At 33.6% G+C, this 19,496-nt stretch overlaps 1 protein-coding gene across 1 annotated transcript in view; it reads right to left on the bottom strand.

The window, feature by feature from the left end:
- Positions 1–19,496, bottom strand: part of LOC115214536 (phospholipid-transporting ATPase ABCA7-like) — a 298,993-nt gene that overhangs the window by 68,739 nt on the left and 210,758 nt on the right. Inside the window, 10 exon segments of the mRNA XM_036504975.1 lie at positions 302–425; positions 1,131–1,281; positions 2,824–2,939; positions 3,712–3,889; positions 7,178–7,347; positions 9,730–9,907; positions 12,273–12,393; positions 14,435–14,541; positions 16,531–16,635; positions 17,610–17,752. Of these exon segments, the coding sequence (XP_036360868.1) occupies positions 302–425; positions 1,131–1,281; positions 2,824–2,939; positions 3,712–3,889; positions 7,178–7,347; positions 9,730–9,907; positions 12,273–12,393; positions 14,435–14,541; positions 16,531–16,635; positions 17,610–17,752 (1,393 nt within the window).

The raw sequence follows: 19,496 nt of genomic DNA, 5'->3' as shown, positions 1-19,496 counted from the left end.
CAATCGAGGGAAAGATAGAAACTAGTTGAAGTAGCATCTATATGTAGAGATTTAAAGTAAACTATGTGTAGGAATTTCATATATTCAAACATTTACAAATGTGATGTATAGATGAGAGGGAGAAAGAGAGAGAAGGGGGGAGAAAGAGAGAGAAGGAGGGAGAAAGAGAGAGAAGGAGGGAGAAAGAGAGAAAGACAGACAGACGGAAAGAGACAGATGGCTAAATGTGTTACTTCTTTAGGTGTGCTTATAAATCAAAGATATTTGTCTGAGCTTTGTTATAAGTTAATTCTTGACTTACCAAACCTTTCACTGACTTCATATATTAATTGATCTTGAGCCATTTGTACAAGTCCTCGCCCAAAGCAATATTGAGGCAGCAACAAAAATACTTTCTTCAGAATATCATTTACATGCCTTAATTCCTGAAAGTGAATAAACCAATTAAACCTTTAGTATTCAGATTACTCTGGCAAATGCAATGCTTATTTATTCACCTTGTTTCGAATTAATCATGCATTATCTTGTAACTTCAAAATTTCAGTGGTGTGATTGTTTATTTTTAGAATGACATAATAGTGAAAGTGTAAAAAGTTAAATCTTGTTGCTTTGAACATAAAACAGGCACAATATATGGGCTGGTTATGGCTCAGTGGTAGGGCTTACAATCATGAGGTTGTAAGTTCGATTCCCGGACTGAGCTGTGTGTTGTGTTCATGTGTAAGACACTTTATTTTACTTTGCTCCAGTTTACTCAGCTGTAGAGGTGAACTTTCTAGATGCAATTTCATGGTTATTCATAACTTTGGGGATCTTTACCGTTTACCCTTTTATATCATTGGAGCATTGTTTTACAGCTGGAAGCCCTTTCAGTCACTAAACATTACCTGTTCTTCATGTAATAGAAACTCTTAACCCACACATTTTCAAAAGCATGATTGAATGGAAGATTCTTTGACAGAAAACTGACAACAGCAACAACACTTGTAACTTGTGACTTTTGTAGAGCACAAAAGTAAACTAACACACAGACACACACACACAAGCACACACATCTATATTTAATGAACAAAATATAAAAAGGAAAAACAAGAAGAACAAAACAATTTATTGAAACTTATGAACCTTACCTCATCATCATTCTGTAACATTTCCAAGATAAAGGTAGCTAATGTCGTTATTGTACCCAGAAAGACATTGGTACAAGACAGTGCAACAAATGCTGTACTCGGAATGTCAAAGAAGCGAGCGAATGGGTACATCATAGGAATTATAGCCCATCTAAAAGGAAAAAATAGACAAATTTTATTTTGTGTGTGTGTGTGTGTGTGTGTGTGTGTGTGAATAAACCAAAGTCTTAATAAGTAGGAAGGCAGACAAACTACAAATCCCTTCAGGTAGATGGCTCTGCTCGATCTGTAGAAAAGGCGTAGGTAGAAACTCCATAAGATGTACCCAGTGTAAGCTATGGACACATAAGAGGAGCAGCAATATCAAAGGAAGGTTAACTGGGAGAATAGGTTTTGCGTGTGGCAAATGCTCAGGAGCAATAAACACTGAAAATGTGCAGAAAACAGCTTTCATCACATTCCAGGGGGGAAAACTAGTAGCTGATTGCTTCCATTACCTAGGTGACCAAGTCAGTAGCTGGGGTGGATGCTCTGAAAGTGTAGCTGCTAGAAAAAGAATAGCCCGGGCGAAGTTCAGGGAGCTCCTACCTCTGCTGGTGACAAAGGGCCTCTCGCTCAGAGTAAAAGGTAGACTGTATGACGCATGTGTGCAAACAGCCAAGCTACATGGCAGTGAAACATGGGCTGTGACTGCTGAGGACAAACAAGGACAGACAAATGGATTAAGTCGATTATATCAACCCCAGTGCATACCTGGTACTTATTTAATCGACCCCCAAAAGGATGAAAGGTAAAGTTGACCTCGGCGGAATTTGAACTCAGAACGTAAAGACAGATGAAATATCGCTAAGCATTTCGCCTGGCGTGCTAACGTTTCTGCCAGCTCGCTGCCTTCATTGCGATACTGGTTTCCGTCAAGTGATTTTTTCATGTTGGGGAACAGAAGATAATCAGATGGAACCAAATCAAGAGAATAGGGAGGGGCATCAACTAGTTCAAAGTCACAGTCACATTGAACAATTCATTAGCAATAAAACCACCAAGTTGTTTAATTTTAGAAGAATTTTGATCTGAAATTATATGCTGAAACCAGTATTATTGTATTTGGGAAGAGTCATCATTAATAAAGACTATGAACTTACTAACTAGTTGTTGTTTGCTTATATTTCACTTTACTTTCTCTTCCAAGGCAGAATACTTGCTTATGTCACAAAAATATTTTGTCCTACACTGATCTGTTGCTTTCTCAATTATTGCTCTAGCAAAAATATTTTTGGGGATATAAACAAACACCAACTGGCTATGTAGTTAAGAAACTCCCTTTGCAGCCATGTGGTTTCAGGTTCAGTCCCACTGCATGACATCTTGGTCTTAGCAGATTGGGAAAAGAGGCCGATAGAATAACTACACACTTAAAAAAAATTACTGGGGTCAATTTAATTAATCCTTCAAGGCAGTGCCCCAGCATGGCCACAGTCCAATGACTGTAACAAGTAAAAGATAAAAGCTAAAGAAACAAGGAACTGTGAGTGTCTTTATAGACTTTGTTAGTCATGACATTTCCAACAAAAAAAAAACTTGTAAAAATGACTCTGAGATTCAGTGATTTCACAGAGAATTTGATAAATACTTTATCATATAATCAATGGTTACAATGTCTAATATGTCTGAATAAAAAACTAAAAAAACTTACCCATAGAGAAACAACAAAGCAATCAAACATGGTAAATTGGTAGATGAAACATATGCTTGCTGATCAAAAGCCAGAAATATCAGAATGCAGAGGAGAGCAGGGATACAATAGTTTATCTGAGGAAAAGAAATATTTACTTATTTCTTTAATTGTATGATTCATTTTAACTTTGTCATTTAAAATATTAAAACTATAGATATTTAACACAGTAAATATATTTATACATATGTGTATACACACAAACACAAAGATTGAGCTGCTGTCACAAAGTAAAAAGTACCCAGGACATTCTGCAAAGTAGCTGGAGTTAGAAATGGCATCAGGCCATAGAAATCATGCCAAAGCAGACATTAGAACATGACATAGTCCTTGGACTTGCCAGATCCTGTCGAACTGTACCAACCCATGCAAGTATGGAAGATGATGGCTATCATGATTTATATATACGAAGAAGAGGTGTAAATAGATGCAGGCGTGGTTATGTGGTTGAGAAGTTCACTTCCCAATACTATGGTCTTTAGGTTCAGCCCCACTACATGACATTTTGGGCAAAAGTTTTCTATCAGACATTGTGAGATGCAAGCATTTTGGAGTGGTTATCACCTCTTCAGTTACAGAAACCAAATGGTTTGAATTTGTAAACAAGCCATTCACTGTGTTTTGTCATGGAGAAGCTTTCTCACTGCTGACAAATGGTGGAATTTAAACTTGCTACCGACATATTTGAATTGGTAATAGCATTGCATTTATACACATCAGTGCTCAGTACTCTCCACATGAGATTCTAAGGTCCAGTTTTGTCACACTGTATATATATAATGTATAAAAATATATAAATTATATTCTAACTAGTAAAAGAAAATGTAAGATAATAAAATTAATACTGACCAAATCCCAAGTGATTGCTGCAAGCCAATAGATTTTATAATTGGTGCCACAAACCATCTGTAAATGTTTAGCATTAGTTTTACGTTCTTCAATCAGAAATAGTGTAAAGCTGGCTGGGACAAATGATAATGCAAATAGCACACCAATAGCAATAAGAACATCAATCACACTGGCAACCCTGAATAAAAAAAAAAATGAAATAAAGAAATATAGTCTTTATGATAACATATCAACATATCTTATAATAATTCTACTTGTCACTCCGTTACTTAGCCCATCTGTAACGCTTCCACATGATTAGTTGAAGGGGGAGTGGGGAACTGGATAGGGGGAGTGAAGGGGAGGGAGAGGAGGTGGTGGTGAGTGAAATGTGTATTGATTTTTTTGAGTTAAGTTTTCTTCCTCTGTTACTTAGCCCGTCCGCAAGGCCTTCACATGATTAGCTGAAGAGAAAGGCGAAGAGTGAAAGAAAAAAGAGAGAGAAAAAGAGGGTCAGGCGAAGAGTGAGATAGAAAGAAGGAGAGTGTTGTGTATTAAGTCTATAAAATTGTGTAAAAAGTATATATATAAAGAGCATTAAGTAATCCTCATATTCCAATTTCCTTCACTTTTCAATGATTAGCAGATGAACAAATATCTTTTGATACAGACACAACAGAAGCTATGCTTTTAGGCTATCTGGATAAAGTTTTCAGAAATAACCCAATAGGTTTACCATTAATTCCGTGAAATATTCATAGGTCCTGCTACTGATTATTATTATTATTATTATTACAATAACTACTACTAGAGAAACCCATGGAAATTCCACAGAATGAAAAAGAGTAAGAGAATCTATTTAAGTAAGAAAGGATGGTTTGCATTTTATTTTTATTATGCTAAGTTATTTCACTTCCAGTCACAATAATATATTATATGATTTCAAAACTTCCCTCTACTAAGCACTTTATATTTCTTTCTTTCTCTCTACACCATCAACAAACTTTTTAACCATGCAATTCCCCCTCTTCAGGTCTTTAACATTTCTCTCTTTCTCTTCACCTCTCAGTTCCACTAATCAAATGAGTGACAGCATAATGCATCACTCATTGTTATTGTGGTGAGCTGGCAGAAACGTTAGCATGCTGGGAAATATGCTTAGAGGCATTTTTTCATCCCTCTTTATGCTCTGAGTTCAAATTCTGCTGAGGTCGGCTTTGCCCTTCATCCTTTCGGGGTCGATGTAATCTATTATCCCCTTCCTACCCAAAATTTCAGGCACTGAGCCTATAATAGAAAGGATCATTATTATTATTATTATTATTATTATTATTATTATTATTAATAGTAGTAGCAGTATTAGTATAATAATTATTATTATTATAAAAGGCAGTGAGTTGGCAGAATCACTAACAAGCCAGACAAAATGAATCATCAGCATGCTGGGCAAAATACTTAGTGGCATTTCGTCTGTCTATATGTTCTGAGTTCAAATTCTGCTGAGGTCAACTTTGCCTTTCATCCTTTCAAGGTCACTAAAATAAGTACCAGTTGCAAACTGAGGTTGAAGTAATTGACTATTCCCCTCCCCCAAATTTCCAGCTTTTTGTCTACAGTAGAAAGGATTATTATCATTATCATCGTCATTGTTATTATAATTTTCATTATTATTATTATTTAGGTGGCAAGCTGGCAGAATTGTTAGCTTGCTGGGAAAAGTGCTATACGGTATTTCTCCTGGCTTTACATGCTGAGTTCAAATTCTATCAACGTTGACTTGCTTTCCAGCCCTTTCAGGGTCAATAAAATAAGTAACAATTGAGCATTGGGGTTGATGTAATTAACTTAGCCCCTCCCTTGAAATTGCTGGCTTTGTGCCAAAATTCGAAATAATAATAATAATAATAATAATTATTATTATTATTGCTATTATCATTATTTGTTTCTTGGCTATGAAGTTAAGAAGTTCACTTTATGGGTTCAATTACACTGCATTGCACTTTGGACAACTGTCTTCTACTATGGTCTTGGGCAGACAACAAATGCCTTGTGATTGAAATTGGGCAGATGGAAACTATATGTAAGCCCAACACACACACACATTTAATTTGAGGTTAAAATAGCCTCATTAAGGAATAAAAATATCCAATGTATTACTGGTTCATTAACTAGTAATTATCGCAAATAGCGATATTCATAATATAACAGATCTAAGTATAAATCTTGGTTTCTAGATATTCAAAATAAAATTCAGAAAATGGAGATGTAACATTAATATAATCTATTAACTGCAAAAATCCAACATATTCTCTTACAGCTGTTTCAATTTTTCCCAAAGATTAAATAACAATGATTAAATCATTGTATTGGGCAAAATTTCATCAGAGGTGTAGAAAAGACATACCGTTAGATTATTAAATGTTATATTATGTTATATTTACAAACCACCTCAACAGACATATATATATATATATATATATATATATATATGTGGCACATAAAAAACACCATCCGAGCGTGGCCGTCTGCCAGCCTCATCTGGCACCTGTGTCGGTGGCACATAAAATCACCCATCACCCACTACACTCTCGGAGTGGTTGGCGTTAGGAAGGGCATCCAGCTGTAGAAACACTGCCAGATCTGACTGGCCTGGTGCAGCCTTCGGGCTTGCCAGACCCCAGTTGAACCGTCCAACCCATGCTAGCATGGAAAGCGGATGTTAAACGATGATGATGATGATGATGATGATGATATATATATATATATCATCATTATCATTTAACGTACGTTTTCCATGCTGGCATGGGCTGGACAGTTTGAATGAAAACTGGCAAGCTGGGGAGCTACACCAGGTTTCATGTTGTGTCCTTGAGCATGATACTTCACTTCCCATTCTTCCAATCTACTGAGCTGAAAATGGGTACTAGCCAAATGCTGGTGCAGTTCTCTCTTCCTCCAGCTGTCACATCCTGAATATGCCATAGGATCAAAATATGGGAGAGTTGAGATGATGTCTATGTGAGCTCACAACTACATAGGCACCTTAATCCTTCAGCATTCAGATTACACTGTCAAATGTAATGCTTATTTATTCACATTGTTTTGAATTTATCATGCATTATCTTGTAGCTTCAAGGTATTGATGATGTGATTGTTTATTTTTAGAACGATATTGTAGGGTAGGTGTGAGATGCCAGATCTAGCTGGTTTGAACATAAAACAATTAGAATATCTGAGCTGAATAAGGCCAGTTTAAATGCTAAAGGGTGAAACTATTAACAAAAATATGGTATATGTCACCAAGTCATAACCATTCACTGAGTGATGGCTGGTCCTTAAAAGTGGTGGTGGATGGTTATGATGATGGATGATAGAAGTAGAAGGAGAAGGAATTGGAGAATGTGGAAGGTGCAGAAGAGAATGTGGAAGAGAGGAAGAAAAGGAGGAGGAGGAGGAGGTGGTGGATAATGACAGAAATAATACTTACACATTCTCCTCAGTCAGTTGTTTTTTGGTCAAAGCCATTGGATGATTAATTGTTGTAATGCCATAATTTTGCATCTTTGCTCCAGGTGGTAAGGAACTTCTTAGGACAATATTATTCATTATATTTACATAAATAGGAGCTGATGCCCAACCTTTGTTATTGAACCAGACCTGAGAAAAGAAAAGAAGAAAATCATACTGAGATAATTTTTCAAAATAATTATGATGATAGATAAATGAACATCACACAACAAGTGTTTCTTTGGGAAATAAACGAAATTTAGTTTCTTTTTATCTAGCCATTAGAAATATGTGCCTCATCTTTCTTGGAGAAGTGACTTCTTATAGAACTAATATCAGCTTCAAAGTTTAACCATTTTGATACCATCATACAATACCACCCTTGGTCCTGTGATATAAAAACTTCTTGTTTTAAAGTGATTTAACATTTAGATTACTTTGTCGAGGAATGCGAAGATGCAGGCTCGAAAGCAGAGCTTTTTCTGATTGCAGTTGGATGTAGAGGATTTGTTGGACACAGTGTGAGGTGAATATTGTTATTGTTAGGCCTAACTCATCATAAAGCAAATACCACAATGAGTGATATACAAAGTACAGTGGAAAAGGCAAGCCACTGGAATTGGTTAAAAAGAGACGATGAGCAATGGCTACAAGAATATAGTGCAAAACTTGGTAACCAGTTGACCTAGCAAGCAGGGCCTCATTTCAGTGAGGAGTGCCAGTGCACAATGATGCCATCAAGAAGTAGTCTTTGAAATGGCAAATATTCTCTCTTGATGACCCCATAAACTTGCTGGCATCCAGTATGCAGAGCTTTCAACTGGTAGCACTTGCATCTGCAAGTTGTTTGCAAAAAATATCTATATTCATATTGTTTTGAATTAATCATGCCTAATCTTGTAGCTGTGGGATTTTGATGACTTTTTAGAATGACATTGTAGGCAGTAGATGTGAGAAGGTGGATCTGGCCACTTTGAATATGAATATTTGGGCCAGAAACGACTGGTTTAAATGGTAAAGGGTTACATTAAAATCTTCCATTAAAACTTCATGTTAATTTATGTTCCAAACACCATCTTGATAATGACAAAGTTATTTCATTAAATCCTTTATTATTTTCAAAATTAATTGAAATGAAGTTAGGGTATTTCAATAGAAATTTGATAAATCTTATAAAATTGAAATTAAGTGTGAGTTTTATGGAAGCCAATTGTTGTAGTTTAGTCACTGATCAACCTATAATCAAGAGAGTTCCATCCATGACAATTCCATATTATTTCTTGACAACATGTGTGTAGGACAACAAATCCAATGTGTCCTCTGAATTATTTTAGATGGTAGGGTACTGTCTGATCCTTATAGTAGAAAGGTGTCAGAGACCAGGATGCAAATGCACAATACAATCTTGATATTTTATCTATAGGTAAAGGTAAACTGTTATCTTTTACTAGTTTTGGTCATAAGAGTATGGCCATGCTGGGCTACTGCCTGGAATATTTTAGTTGAATGAATCAACTGCAGTACTTCTTTTTTCAAGAAGTGGTACTTATTCTGCTGGTCTTTTTTGCTGAACCATTAAGTTACAGGGATGCAAATACAACCAACACCTGTTGACAGACACAGACACACACACATATATGCTTCTTTCAGTTTCGTTCTATCGAACCCACTTATAAGGCTTTGGTCAGTCCAAGGTTATAGTAAAAGACATTTGTCCAAGGTGCCATGCAGTGGGATTGAACCTGGAACCATGTGGTTGTGAAGCAAGCTTCTTACCACAATGCGTCTCTCTCTCTCTCTCTATATATATATATTTATTAATTTAAAATTTAAAAAATATTTTAAAAATATAAAAATTTATAAATATAAATTAAAAATTTTAAATTTAAATAATTTAAATTTTAAATTTTATATTTTTTGTATATTATATTTAATTATGTTTATTTTTATGTTTTGGTTTATGTTTTTCATTGTTTGATTTGCCTAATAGTGGTTTTATCTCTAATTTAATTTATATTTATACTGTAAAATTGGATTTAATCCTAAATCTAATTTTTCCCTGTAAGTTTGGATTTACTCCCTAATATTATTATTATATATATATATATGTGTGTGTGTGTGTTTGTGTGGATATCTATATATTATGTAAAAGATGTGTGAGAAAGATACAAAGATACAATATTGCCTTGATCCCTGGCAAGATGCAGGTAGCCTGACTGCACTAATACAACTACACACTTCAGGATGATGACGATAAATATGTGGTAAACATTGCACTTCAGTTAAATGTTGAAAGCAAGTGACTGTATGGAAGATCAAGCAAACAGTAGCTGGTTAGATTAGCCAAGGGCATTTGCTCTGCAAGTGTGGACTGTAAAGAGGCTTTGGATCGTGCAAAATGGCTAACAAAATTCTAAATTGTAGGAACATATGAACCAAATGCTAAGACAGAGAGAGAGATACTAGCACTCAACTATCAGGATGCTTCTATAGTACAACTGAAGCATTAAAATATCTCAAAAAATCTCCTACCTTGGCAACATTCTTTGTGATTAATCCTTCTAATAAGCTTTCAACACTTTTCCAGATTGTGTCATTTGTTGCAAAGTTGCTGGATGAGTTACGGGCAAGTCTGTCTATAAAACTTGTAATCTCGGATTTATTCAGTGATTTTAAAGAGTTCACTTCACCGAAACTGAAGCCACCATAACTATAAAGAAGAGAGAACACATTAATGATGGATGATGGTGATGATGATGATGATGATGATGATAATAATCCTTTCTACATCAAGCACAAGGCCTGAAATTTGGGAGAGGGGGGGGCTAGTCATTTACATTGGCCACAGTGCTAAAATTATTTTATCAACCCCCAAAGGGATGAAAGGCATAGTTTACTTTCACAGAATTTGAACTCCTAATGTAAAGATGGATGAAATTCCACTAAGCATTTTGCCCAGAGTGCTAACAATTCTGCCAGCTCACTGCCTAAACAATAATAATAATAATAATGATGATGATGATAATAATAATAATGGTTTCAAATTTTGGCACAAGGCCAGCAATTTCAAAGGAGGGGTAAGTGGATTACATTGACACTGAAAGGATGAAAAGTAAAGTTGACTTCAGCGGAATTTGAAATCAGAACATAAAAACAGATGAAATGCTGCTAAACATTTTGTCCATTTTGACAGATTCTGTAGCTTGTTGCCTTAATAATCCTTTCTATTGGAGGCACAAGGCCTTGAAATTTTGAAGGTGGGGACTAGTCGATTACACTGACCCCAGTATATCACTGGTACTTTAATTTATCAACCTCAGAAGGATGAAAGGCAAAGAAAGTAAAATAAATGACTAAGAAAAAAAGTGCATGGAAAACTAGCCAGAAACCTCTGCATGACAAATATGTGGCCTGTAACAAATGAGCTGTTGTTGACCAGAAGCACACCCATCAATAGCTACAAAGTTCAAGACAGGGAGTGAAGGCTTCATCTTCACTGCTCAAGATCAAAGTTTATTGACCCAGAACTACCAAGCCAAGGTGATGAAAAATGGAGTAGATCCAAAGCTCCCATTCTGTAGTGATGAGATTAAAACAGTAGACCACCTAATCTCTGAATGTAAAGCACCAGTAGAGTATAAATCAAACCATGACAGAATTGATCAGTATCTACACAGGTTAATATGTTGGTATTATAAAATCAAAACTGCTGACAAGTGATATGGACATCACCCTGAGGCTGTAACTGAGGGAGGAAATATAAGAATTCTTTGGGACTTTCCAGTACATACATACAGAACCATCAAATCTAATAAATTGGATATTGTTGTAAAAGGTCAAAATAATAAAGTCTGTTTATTAATCTCATGAGTATTCCTTGTGATCATAAGATTTTGGCAAAAGAATTTGTCAAGTTCAGTAAATATAAAGATTTGCTTATAAGAAGAATAGAAAGAAAGAAGTATAGGCCACTGAATGAACCTCAGTATATTACCAGTACTTGATCACCTTTATCAAAATATAGATCCATAATTAAATGCACTATTACTACGGTGTCATTTCTGTGATTCTACAATGGTGTAGTGAAATAACAAACCCTAGTATATTACTGAGACCATTTTATTATCCCCAACCCTTGAGGGATAGAAAGAAAAGCTGATAGTGGTAGAAATTGAACTCAAAATGTACAGGGATGAACTAAATACTACAAAACAATTTTAGTGCAACATTCTTCTATTTTTGATACTCCACCTTCACCACTATGCAAACAACAAAAATAATAAAAATTATCATAATAATGGTTTCTGATGTTATGAACAGACTTTAGTATGAGTCTAGTACTCATTGTGAAAGTATTAGGGGTTGGAGCATGGAAAGCAAAGTCTGGACCCAAGCAGGATTTGAACCCAGAATGTAGAGAAATGTAAATAAATAGAGCAAGGCACATACTACTGTTCTGTTACTTCATTACTACAATAAGAACAACATCAATAATATCCATAATAATCATAATCAAAATAATATGTGAATTTTTTGTAATTAATGAAAAAAGATTTTAAGAACTCTTATCCAAAAAAAATAATTTATCAATGAAATAAGATTACATTATAACTTTTCAATCAGTTTTATCTCCAATAATTTTCAGCTTTCATATTTTAAGATGTATGTACAGTAGCCAACTAGATTTGAACTAGGAACCTTTATGCCTTAAACTAAGAGAAATAATATTTTTACACCAAGCCACTACTGCTTTTACATATCTTCAAGTCATTTCAGATATTTAGACAATAGATAAATAAGTAAAATCAGAAAAGGAGAAAAATGAAAAAGATCAGATGAAAATATGGTCATTAGCAGAGTTTAAATAGTTTGATAGACATGAGAAGTATGGACCAGTGAATAATATTAGATTCACTTCAAAAGACTCAGATGTCAATGTTGAAGCTAAGTATAAAAGTATTAAATAAGTAATAAAATAGTATAAAGTAGTAGTAATGCAGTAGAAAAGTAAATGTGCTTTGAAGGCTGACAAATTACATTACAAGAATGTATTAAGAAATAAGTATTTTCAGTACCGTTTTTTAACATATTCCATAGTTGTTTTTACAATCCAATCAGAGATATTACGTCCAGTCATGTTATACATGATATCTGTTTCAGATATAAGTTTTGAAGGGGGTTGAGGATAGGCTGGATCTACAGAGAAAATTGATTTGATAATTATTTGTAAAGTAGTCAACGTCTGAAGTAACTTACATGAGGGGTTGCTGAAAAGTTCATGGCTTCAAGGGTATCGCAAAAGGCCTGGGGTTGGAGGTCCAACCTTCTGAGTTCTTTTACAGGGTTTAAAAAACCTGAAGGACTGCTGCAATAAGTGTGTGAATCTGAGAGGGGGAATATCATCATAATCATCATTGTTTAACGACCGTTGAATAAAATCATAATTAACTGATCGTCCTGTATTCTCTCTTACCCAAAGCCAGGAACTTTTCAGCACCCCCTTGTAAAAAATGATTGCTTTGGAGCCATTAAATGATATTAATAAAAACAATAAATCCCAGCTTGAAACTGTAATATATAACTTAACTGCAATAAAAATGTTCACCAATAAGGATTACTTGAAATCTTGGGATTTATTCAACTTTAAATTCATTCACAAATATGTGTGTTTCCCAAATCACATAAAAGGCTAACAGAATATATGAATATATGTACATTTTGCATTTTTCCTGTTATCTTTAGTTTAAAAATAATCAGCACAATTTTTTTCTAAATTAATTTTTTAAAGAATTATCTTCTGCTCTGAATTCATGTTAATATTGGTTTCAAATTCTGATACAAGGCTAGAAATTTTGTAGAAGGGTCTAAGTCAGTCACATCAGCCCCAGTGCTCAACTGGTACTTATTTTATGGACCATGAAAGGATGAAAGGTAAACTCAACCTCAGTGGGTCTTGGACTCAGAATGTAAAGATGGATGAAATTTCACCAAGAATTTTGCCCGGTGAGCAAATGCTTCTGCCAGCTTGCCAATTTAATTCATGGTTGGAATTCCAATCTTGAAATTGTGTTGTGTACCTGAGTCAGATAGATTATTTTACACTGCTCCAGCACACTCAACTGACAGAAATAAACACTAAGATTGATTGAACACCTAGTAAACAACAAGTTAGTACTAAGTATTAATAAGTCAATAGTACAATCAAAAACCTTCAGACATGAGACGGTATACATTCAGCAGTGAACTGCTATATCATATCTTTACTTTTTAATCTTTCATATTAACAGCCTATTTCTTAGAAACAAACACATGTGCTTTACACTACATTTCACTCCTTAAATTTTCATGCAGATAGCATTCACATGCAATTTAGACACCTGATACCATATCTGTACTCCTTCCATGAATAGAGACAAGAATATCTTCTATGTGTTAATATTTACTATAAATGTTGGTTTCAAATTTTGGCACAAGGTCAGCAATTTTGGAGGAAGGGGCTAAGTCGATTACTTATTTTATTGACCCTGAAAGGATGGAAGGCTAAGCTGACCTAGGTGAAATTTGAACTCAGAATGTTAAAGACAGATGAAATGCTGCTAAACATGTTACTCAGCATGTTAATGATTCTGCCAGCTTGCTGCCCTATTTACTATAAATATTAATATCAAAGTAGATAAAAAAAAAACTATGGAGGCACATGGCCTAGTGGTTAAAGCAGCGGACTCATGGTCGAGGGATTGCGGGTTTGAATCTCTGGGCAATGTGTGTGTTTATGAGTGAAACATCTAAGCTCCATGCGACTCCGGCAGAAGGTAATGGTAAACTTCTGCTGACTCTTTCACCACAACTTTCTCTCACTCTTTCCTCCTGCATCTTGCAGCTCACCTGCAACGGACCGGCGTCCCGTCCAGGTGGGGAACCTATACACCAAAGAAACTGGCCCTTATAAGCCAGACGTGGCTCAAGAAGGAACAAACAGATAAAAAACTGTCAAACTTATGTTATTATATTCAGGTATGTCAATCCATGCCCTGTATTATTATTCAGAGGTTTTCACCTCAGCTAATTTATTAACCACATGGAATGAATCTTAAGACTTTAAAAAAATATTGTTAAAAATTATACAAAATTTTAATCTTAATTGTACACCTCTAAATTTTTATCTAGAAATAATATTTATAACATCTATCTATCACTAACTATACTGAACATTAATTATTATAAAGTGCTTACAAACCTTTAGGACAGATCTGTACTCCGGTTTCACAAGAGCAGTTTATTAATGTGTCTGGCATAAGGTTGGAAGAAGTCCAGTGAGAAGTTTTATACTGACAAGGGTATTCACTAGAGGACAAAAAAGAAAAAAGCACAACATTATTATTTATAATATTTACACATAATTAAAACCATCGACAGTTTTATTTCAAAGATTTTTTCTATATTAAAATAGAGAGGATAGTTCAAAAACATTTAGGTATTATCATTTACTGCTGTAGTAAATATCCTTCATAACCAACCCTAATACTGGAAATGGAAGTGACATGTGTAGGGTGAGGCAAATAAAGAAATATACCCAGGACACATGCCTGAGAATTCAATACTTCAGCAGTAATAAAGAAATTCTGGGGGGAAAAAAAAATGGTGACTATGCAATGATTGAAACTTCTCATATTAATAGTAAACTGCAATTTTTTTTATTGCCTACCTGAGTTTTAAAAAACAAAATAAAACAAAACAAAACTAAAAAGAAACACAAACAAACAGAAGCATGTTAAGCAATTTCATTGAGATAGCTTCAAATCGAAAAAGAAAATGTGATGCCTCTGAGTACAATACTAAAATTATATTCTGGCTTTCATAAAATAATAGAAAAATCTTTTATTCTTTTATAACAAGAAACAACTTTCTTTGAAGTCCTGCTGCCAAAGGATAAATTCAAAAATATGTATTTAAATGTGTAAACATTTTTCTCTCCAATTCAAAATTATATCACATAAAGAAAACAAAAAATTAAAAATGAAATAATATTAAAAAGAATATTTTTCAAATTTTCCATTTTTAATAAGCTAAATGGTGAAAGCTGGTATTAAGATGAAAACAATACTTAAATCAAAACATCTAATTTTCAAATTTTAAAACATTTAAAGCAAAAGGTATGAAGGAAGAAATGTTTATTATTTTCAGAACACATTTACAAAACTATAAATAGATACAGCATGTACATTCTGTAAGTAGTAAGGAATTCTGGCATTCACTGAGACAAATTTTATTTGATTTCTAATGATTTTTGGCTTGAATATTCCTTATGTGTGTAAAAATAAGTACGTATATAAATAAATGCTTTATTTCTTTGAGATATAAGAGATGCTAAATTAATCAAAGGTAGAGAGCACTAAATTGAAAGACATGAACTGTTAAAAATAAAAGTGACAAGAAGGCTTTTGCATGCATCTACATATACTTAAATGTGCACAGAAGCACAGACAGACTGCTTATAAAGAAACTAATCGTATGAAAAATCCAACAAACCACCTATATGAACCTACACAACTGCCACCATATAGGCATACACACAAATACACATCTCCAAAAAAATAAACGCACCAACAAAAGTTTGGAGATGATGAGACTGACCTGGAGTACTAAGAGCATGTCACTGGTAAGGTCATAAACAGTGATGGTGGGACTAACAAATACGCTGATTGATAGAACGACGAATCAAGCAATAAATTGGTTAATTTATTAATTGGTTAACTAGTTGACTAATATTAACAGAAAGAAGTAAAATAGAAGCAATGCATGTGTTTCACACACACACACACAAATACATGCAAATACACACATACATATATAGACATATGTATATATATGTGTATGTGTGTTTTAAATATATATATATATATATATATATATACACACATAGGATACAATAATTCATAGAACTGAAATTAAACATAAAAAATGAGATATGTAAATTGAAATATTTTCAATTTAAAATTTTAAACTGAAAAACTGCTCTTTTTATTAAATGTCAAAATATTTATTCTAAATTAAGGATGGCAGGACATCAGATAATATCTTTTTAAACATAATGAGCAACTTAAACTTAATATGATTTTAAAAGAAATAAAATTCAATTTTTAATTCATGACATATTATATTTGAGTTACCATTATAGTATACCATTATAGAAGACCATTCTTTTATAATTACAGCAACAACATAAGAGTTTTGAAATGCACATCACGAGGTTTTCACACGAATTATACTAAATATATATGTATATAATGCACACACACACACACTAATATTTGGTAAAACTTTTATACTTACTCAAGTGAATATATACTTTTGTTCATACATCTGTTACCAATTCCAACTCTTGACAATAACAGTTGTTCCAAATTTTGTGTAATATTGCTATATGGAGCATCATTACTTTTAGGAGAAAATATGAAAAATTTATATTATTAATTCAAGAAAGCTACAATAATTCATCTATAAAAATAAATGAGATATGGGAATTGAGAGATTTTCAATTTAAAATTTCACACAAAAAACCTGATTTTTAAATTTCATTTTATGGCAAAATAGTTTATTCTAATGTGGGGAGGAGGGATATTGAATAATGTTTTTTAAATACAATTAGTAATTTAAACTCAAGAAGACTTAAAAAAAGAAAAATTCAATTCCTAATTTATAAAATATTATCATTATTATTATTATAGACATCGCACAGTATACAATATTGCGAGGTTGTTGATTGAAGATATTGTATCTACTAGGGATTTGTACTGTTTGTCAAGTCACAAGGACCTCAGACAGACAGTACTTTATGCAATATGCATGCAGTTCCAAGTAATTCTGGCTTTTGTAGGGTATTTCTAAGATTTTCAGATGTTTTTTTTCAGATTGGGTGGTATTGAACCCAATGCTCCAATGACAATAGGGATAACATAAGGACCAGTTGAGTACTGGGGTTGATTTCATTGACTTACCCCTACCCAGAAAATTACTGGTCTTGTGACAAAATTTGGAATCAATATATGTACATATGTTCCTTTTTCTTATGTTTCTGATAAAATATTTGATCTGGAATCAAATATAGAAACAGATGGTGCTTATTTTTGTAGAATCATGTTTGTTATTTTCCATTTTAACAAACTCATGTACTGTTTGTTATATATTCACATCTTTGTTATCGGTGTTGCTGTTAACCCCAGGTAACACCTATTTACGTAGGCTTATGATCAAAGGTATTCCATCCATGAGGATCTCATTGAGTATAAAGCAGCTTCACCATAGAAAAAGAAATGTAGTAATGATGGAATTTGAACAATCAATTCTCTTCAATTCTGATAATAATAATCTTTAAAACAAATAAAAGAAAAATACCAACTTCAAAAACTTACGTAAAAAACATATATAAGTGACGATCATTTTCAGCAGGAACATAATGCCATGGATGGAGAATTAATGGTGGTTCCTCACTGTATGTGGGAATTATCATAGCCAGAATCATGGCAAGCAAAACAAAAGCAGCAGGTAATAAGATCTGCAAGAGAAGAATTCAGTTTAAATATAAAGAGAATCGTGATAGAGAAATGAGACATTATTCTCAAAATATTTAAGAATTCTAAATATAATATAAAATAATAAATATAATAGTATTATTATTATTGAGTGAGAAAGCAGTGCATGCTATCAAAGTGACACTAGGGTAAAATATGACACCCAGTATATCCATCATCACTATCCATCTGATAAGGGTACACCAGGTACATGCATCACAACCACATGCGTGCAAGATGGTAATCTCATATTAAGATTAACAGTGCATGACTTTGTAGGTGGGGCCCAATTAGAATTTTCTGTGAGTTGAATAGCCCAGCCAGCTCAAAAGGGTAGTTTAATGATGTTGAACGAAACACCCATGTTTCCAAAGGTGAATTATCCAAACCTCAAATAATTCCTCTCAACACATGACTATGATCCTCCCCCACTACTTCTGCTTGTGATCAGAGATACACATATCGTCAGCCACTAAGGGACATGCTCAACTGGTTAAGGTCAAGTAAATGACAAGCAAATCTGTGGTATTGAGCAGAATATTTGCTGTAGCCTATCTTTTATACCAAGACAAAACAATGTACATGATAACACTTCCAATCAGTTCAGATGAGAAGCCATGAAAGCCACTGCCTGATACTGCATCTATTATTATTATTATTATTATTATTATAATAATAATAATAATAATAATAGTAATAGTAATAATAATATAATAATAATAATATAATAATAATAATAATAATAGTAATAGTAATAATATAATAATAATAATAGTAATAGTAATAATAATAATAATAATAATAATAATAATAATAATAATAGTCGTCGTGTAAGGCAGCGAGCTGGCAGAATCGTTAGCACACTGGGCAAAATGCTTTGTAGCATTTCGTTTGTCTTTATGTTTTGAGTTCAAATTCTATTCTAGTCTAGGCACAAGGCCCGAAACTTTTGGGGAGAAGGCCAGTCAATTAGATCAACCCCAATACGCAACTAGTACTTAATTTATCAACCTTGAAAGGATGAAAGGCAAAGTCAATTTCAGCGGAATTTGAACTCAGAACATAAAGGCAGCTGAAATACTGCTAAGCATTTCGCCTGGCATGCTAAAGTTTCTGCCAGCTTACCACCTTGTTTTGAGTTCAAATTCTGCCAATGTCAACGTTGCTTTCATGCTCTTGAGGTCAATGAAACAAGTACCTATTGAAAACTGGGGTTGATATAATTAACTTAACTCCTCCTTGAAATTTCTGGCCTTGTGCCAAAATTTGAAACCATTATTATTATTATTATTATTATGAAAATGATGGATTGGAAGAATTGTAAGAACATTAAGCATAATGCCTTTCAATATTTCTTTCAGCTCTTCACACACTGAGTTCAAATCCCATTGGGATCCATAAAATAAAGTACTACTCAAGTACTTCATTGATGTAATCAGCTACCCCATCACAGTAAAACTGCTGGCCTTGCATACAAATTTGAAAGAATTTACATTGTTGTTGCTTTATTTCACATGAGCTGTACCAAGTTTCAAGTAACAGCAAGTTAGGCATTTTACTATGGAAGTTATTTATTAGTAATGATATATTGCAGGAAAAGAATTCCAAACTCTAAGAATTAAGATTCTGTTAAACTTGAAATGTTTCAGCTTCGAAAGAGTTTAGAGAGAATCAGGTATTTTCGGTTTGTCAATGTTTTTCTAAGGCTATGGATGATACCCATGAGAA

This window comes from Octopus sinensis, linkage group LG7, assembly GCF_006345805.1.
Source record: "Octopus sinensis linkage group LG7, ASM634580v1, whole genome shotgun sequence".
Taxonomy (NCBI): Eukaryota; Metazoa; Mollusca; class Cephalopoda; order Octopoda; family Octopodidae; genus Octopus; species Octopus sinensis.
This window is presented reverse-complemented; position numbering and strand designations above follow the sequence as displayed.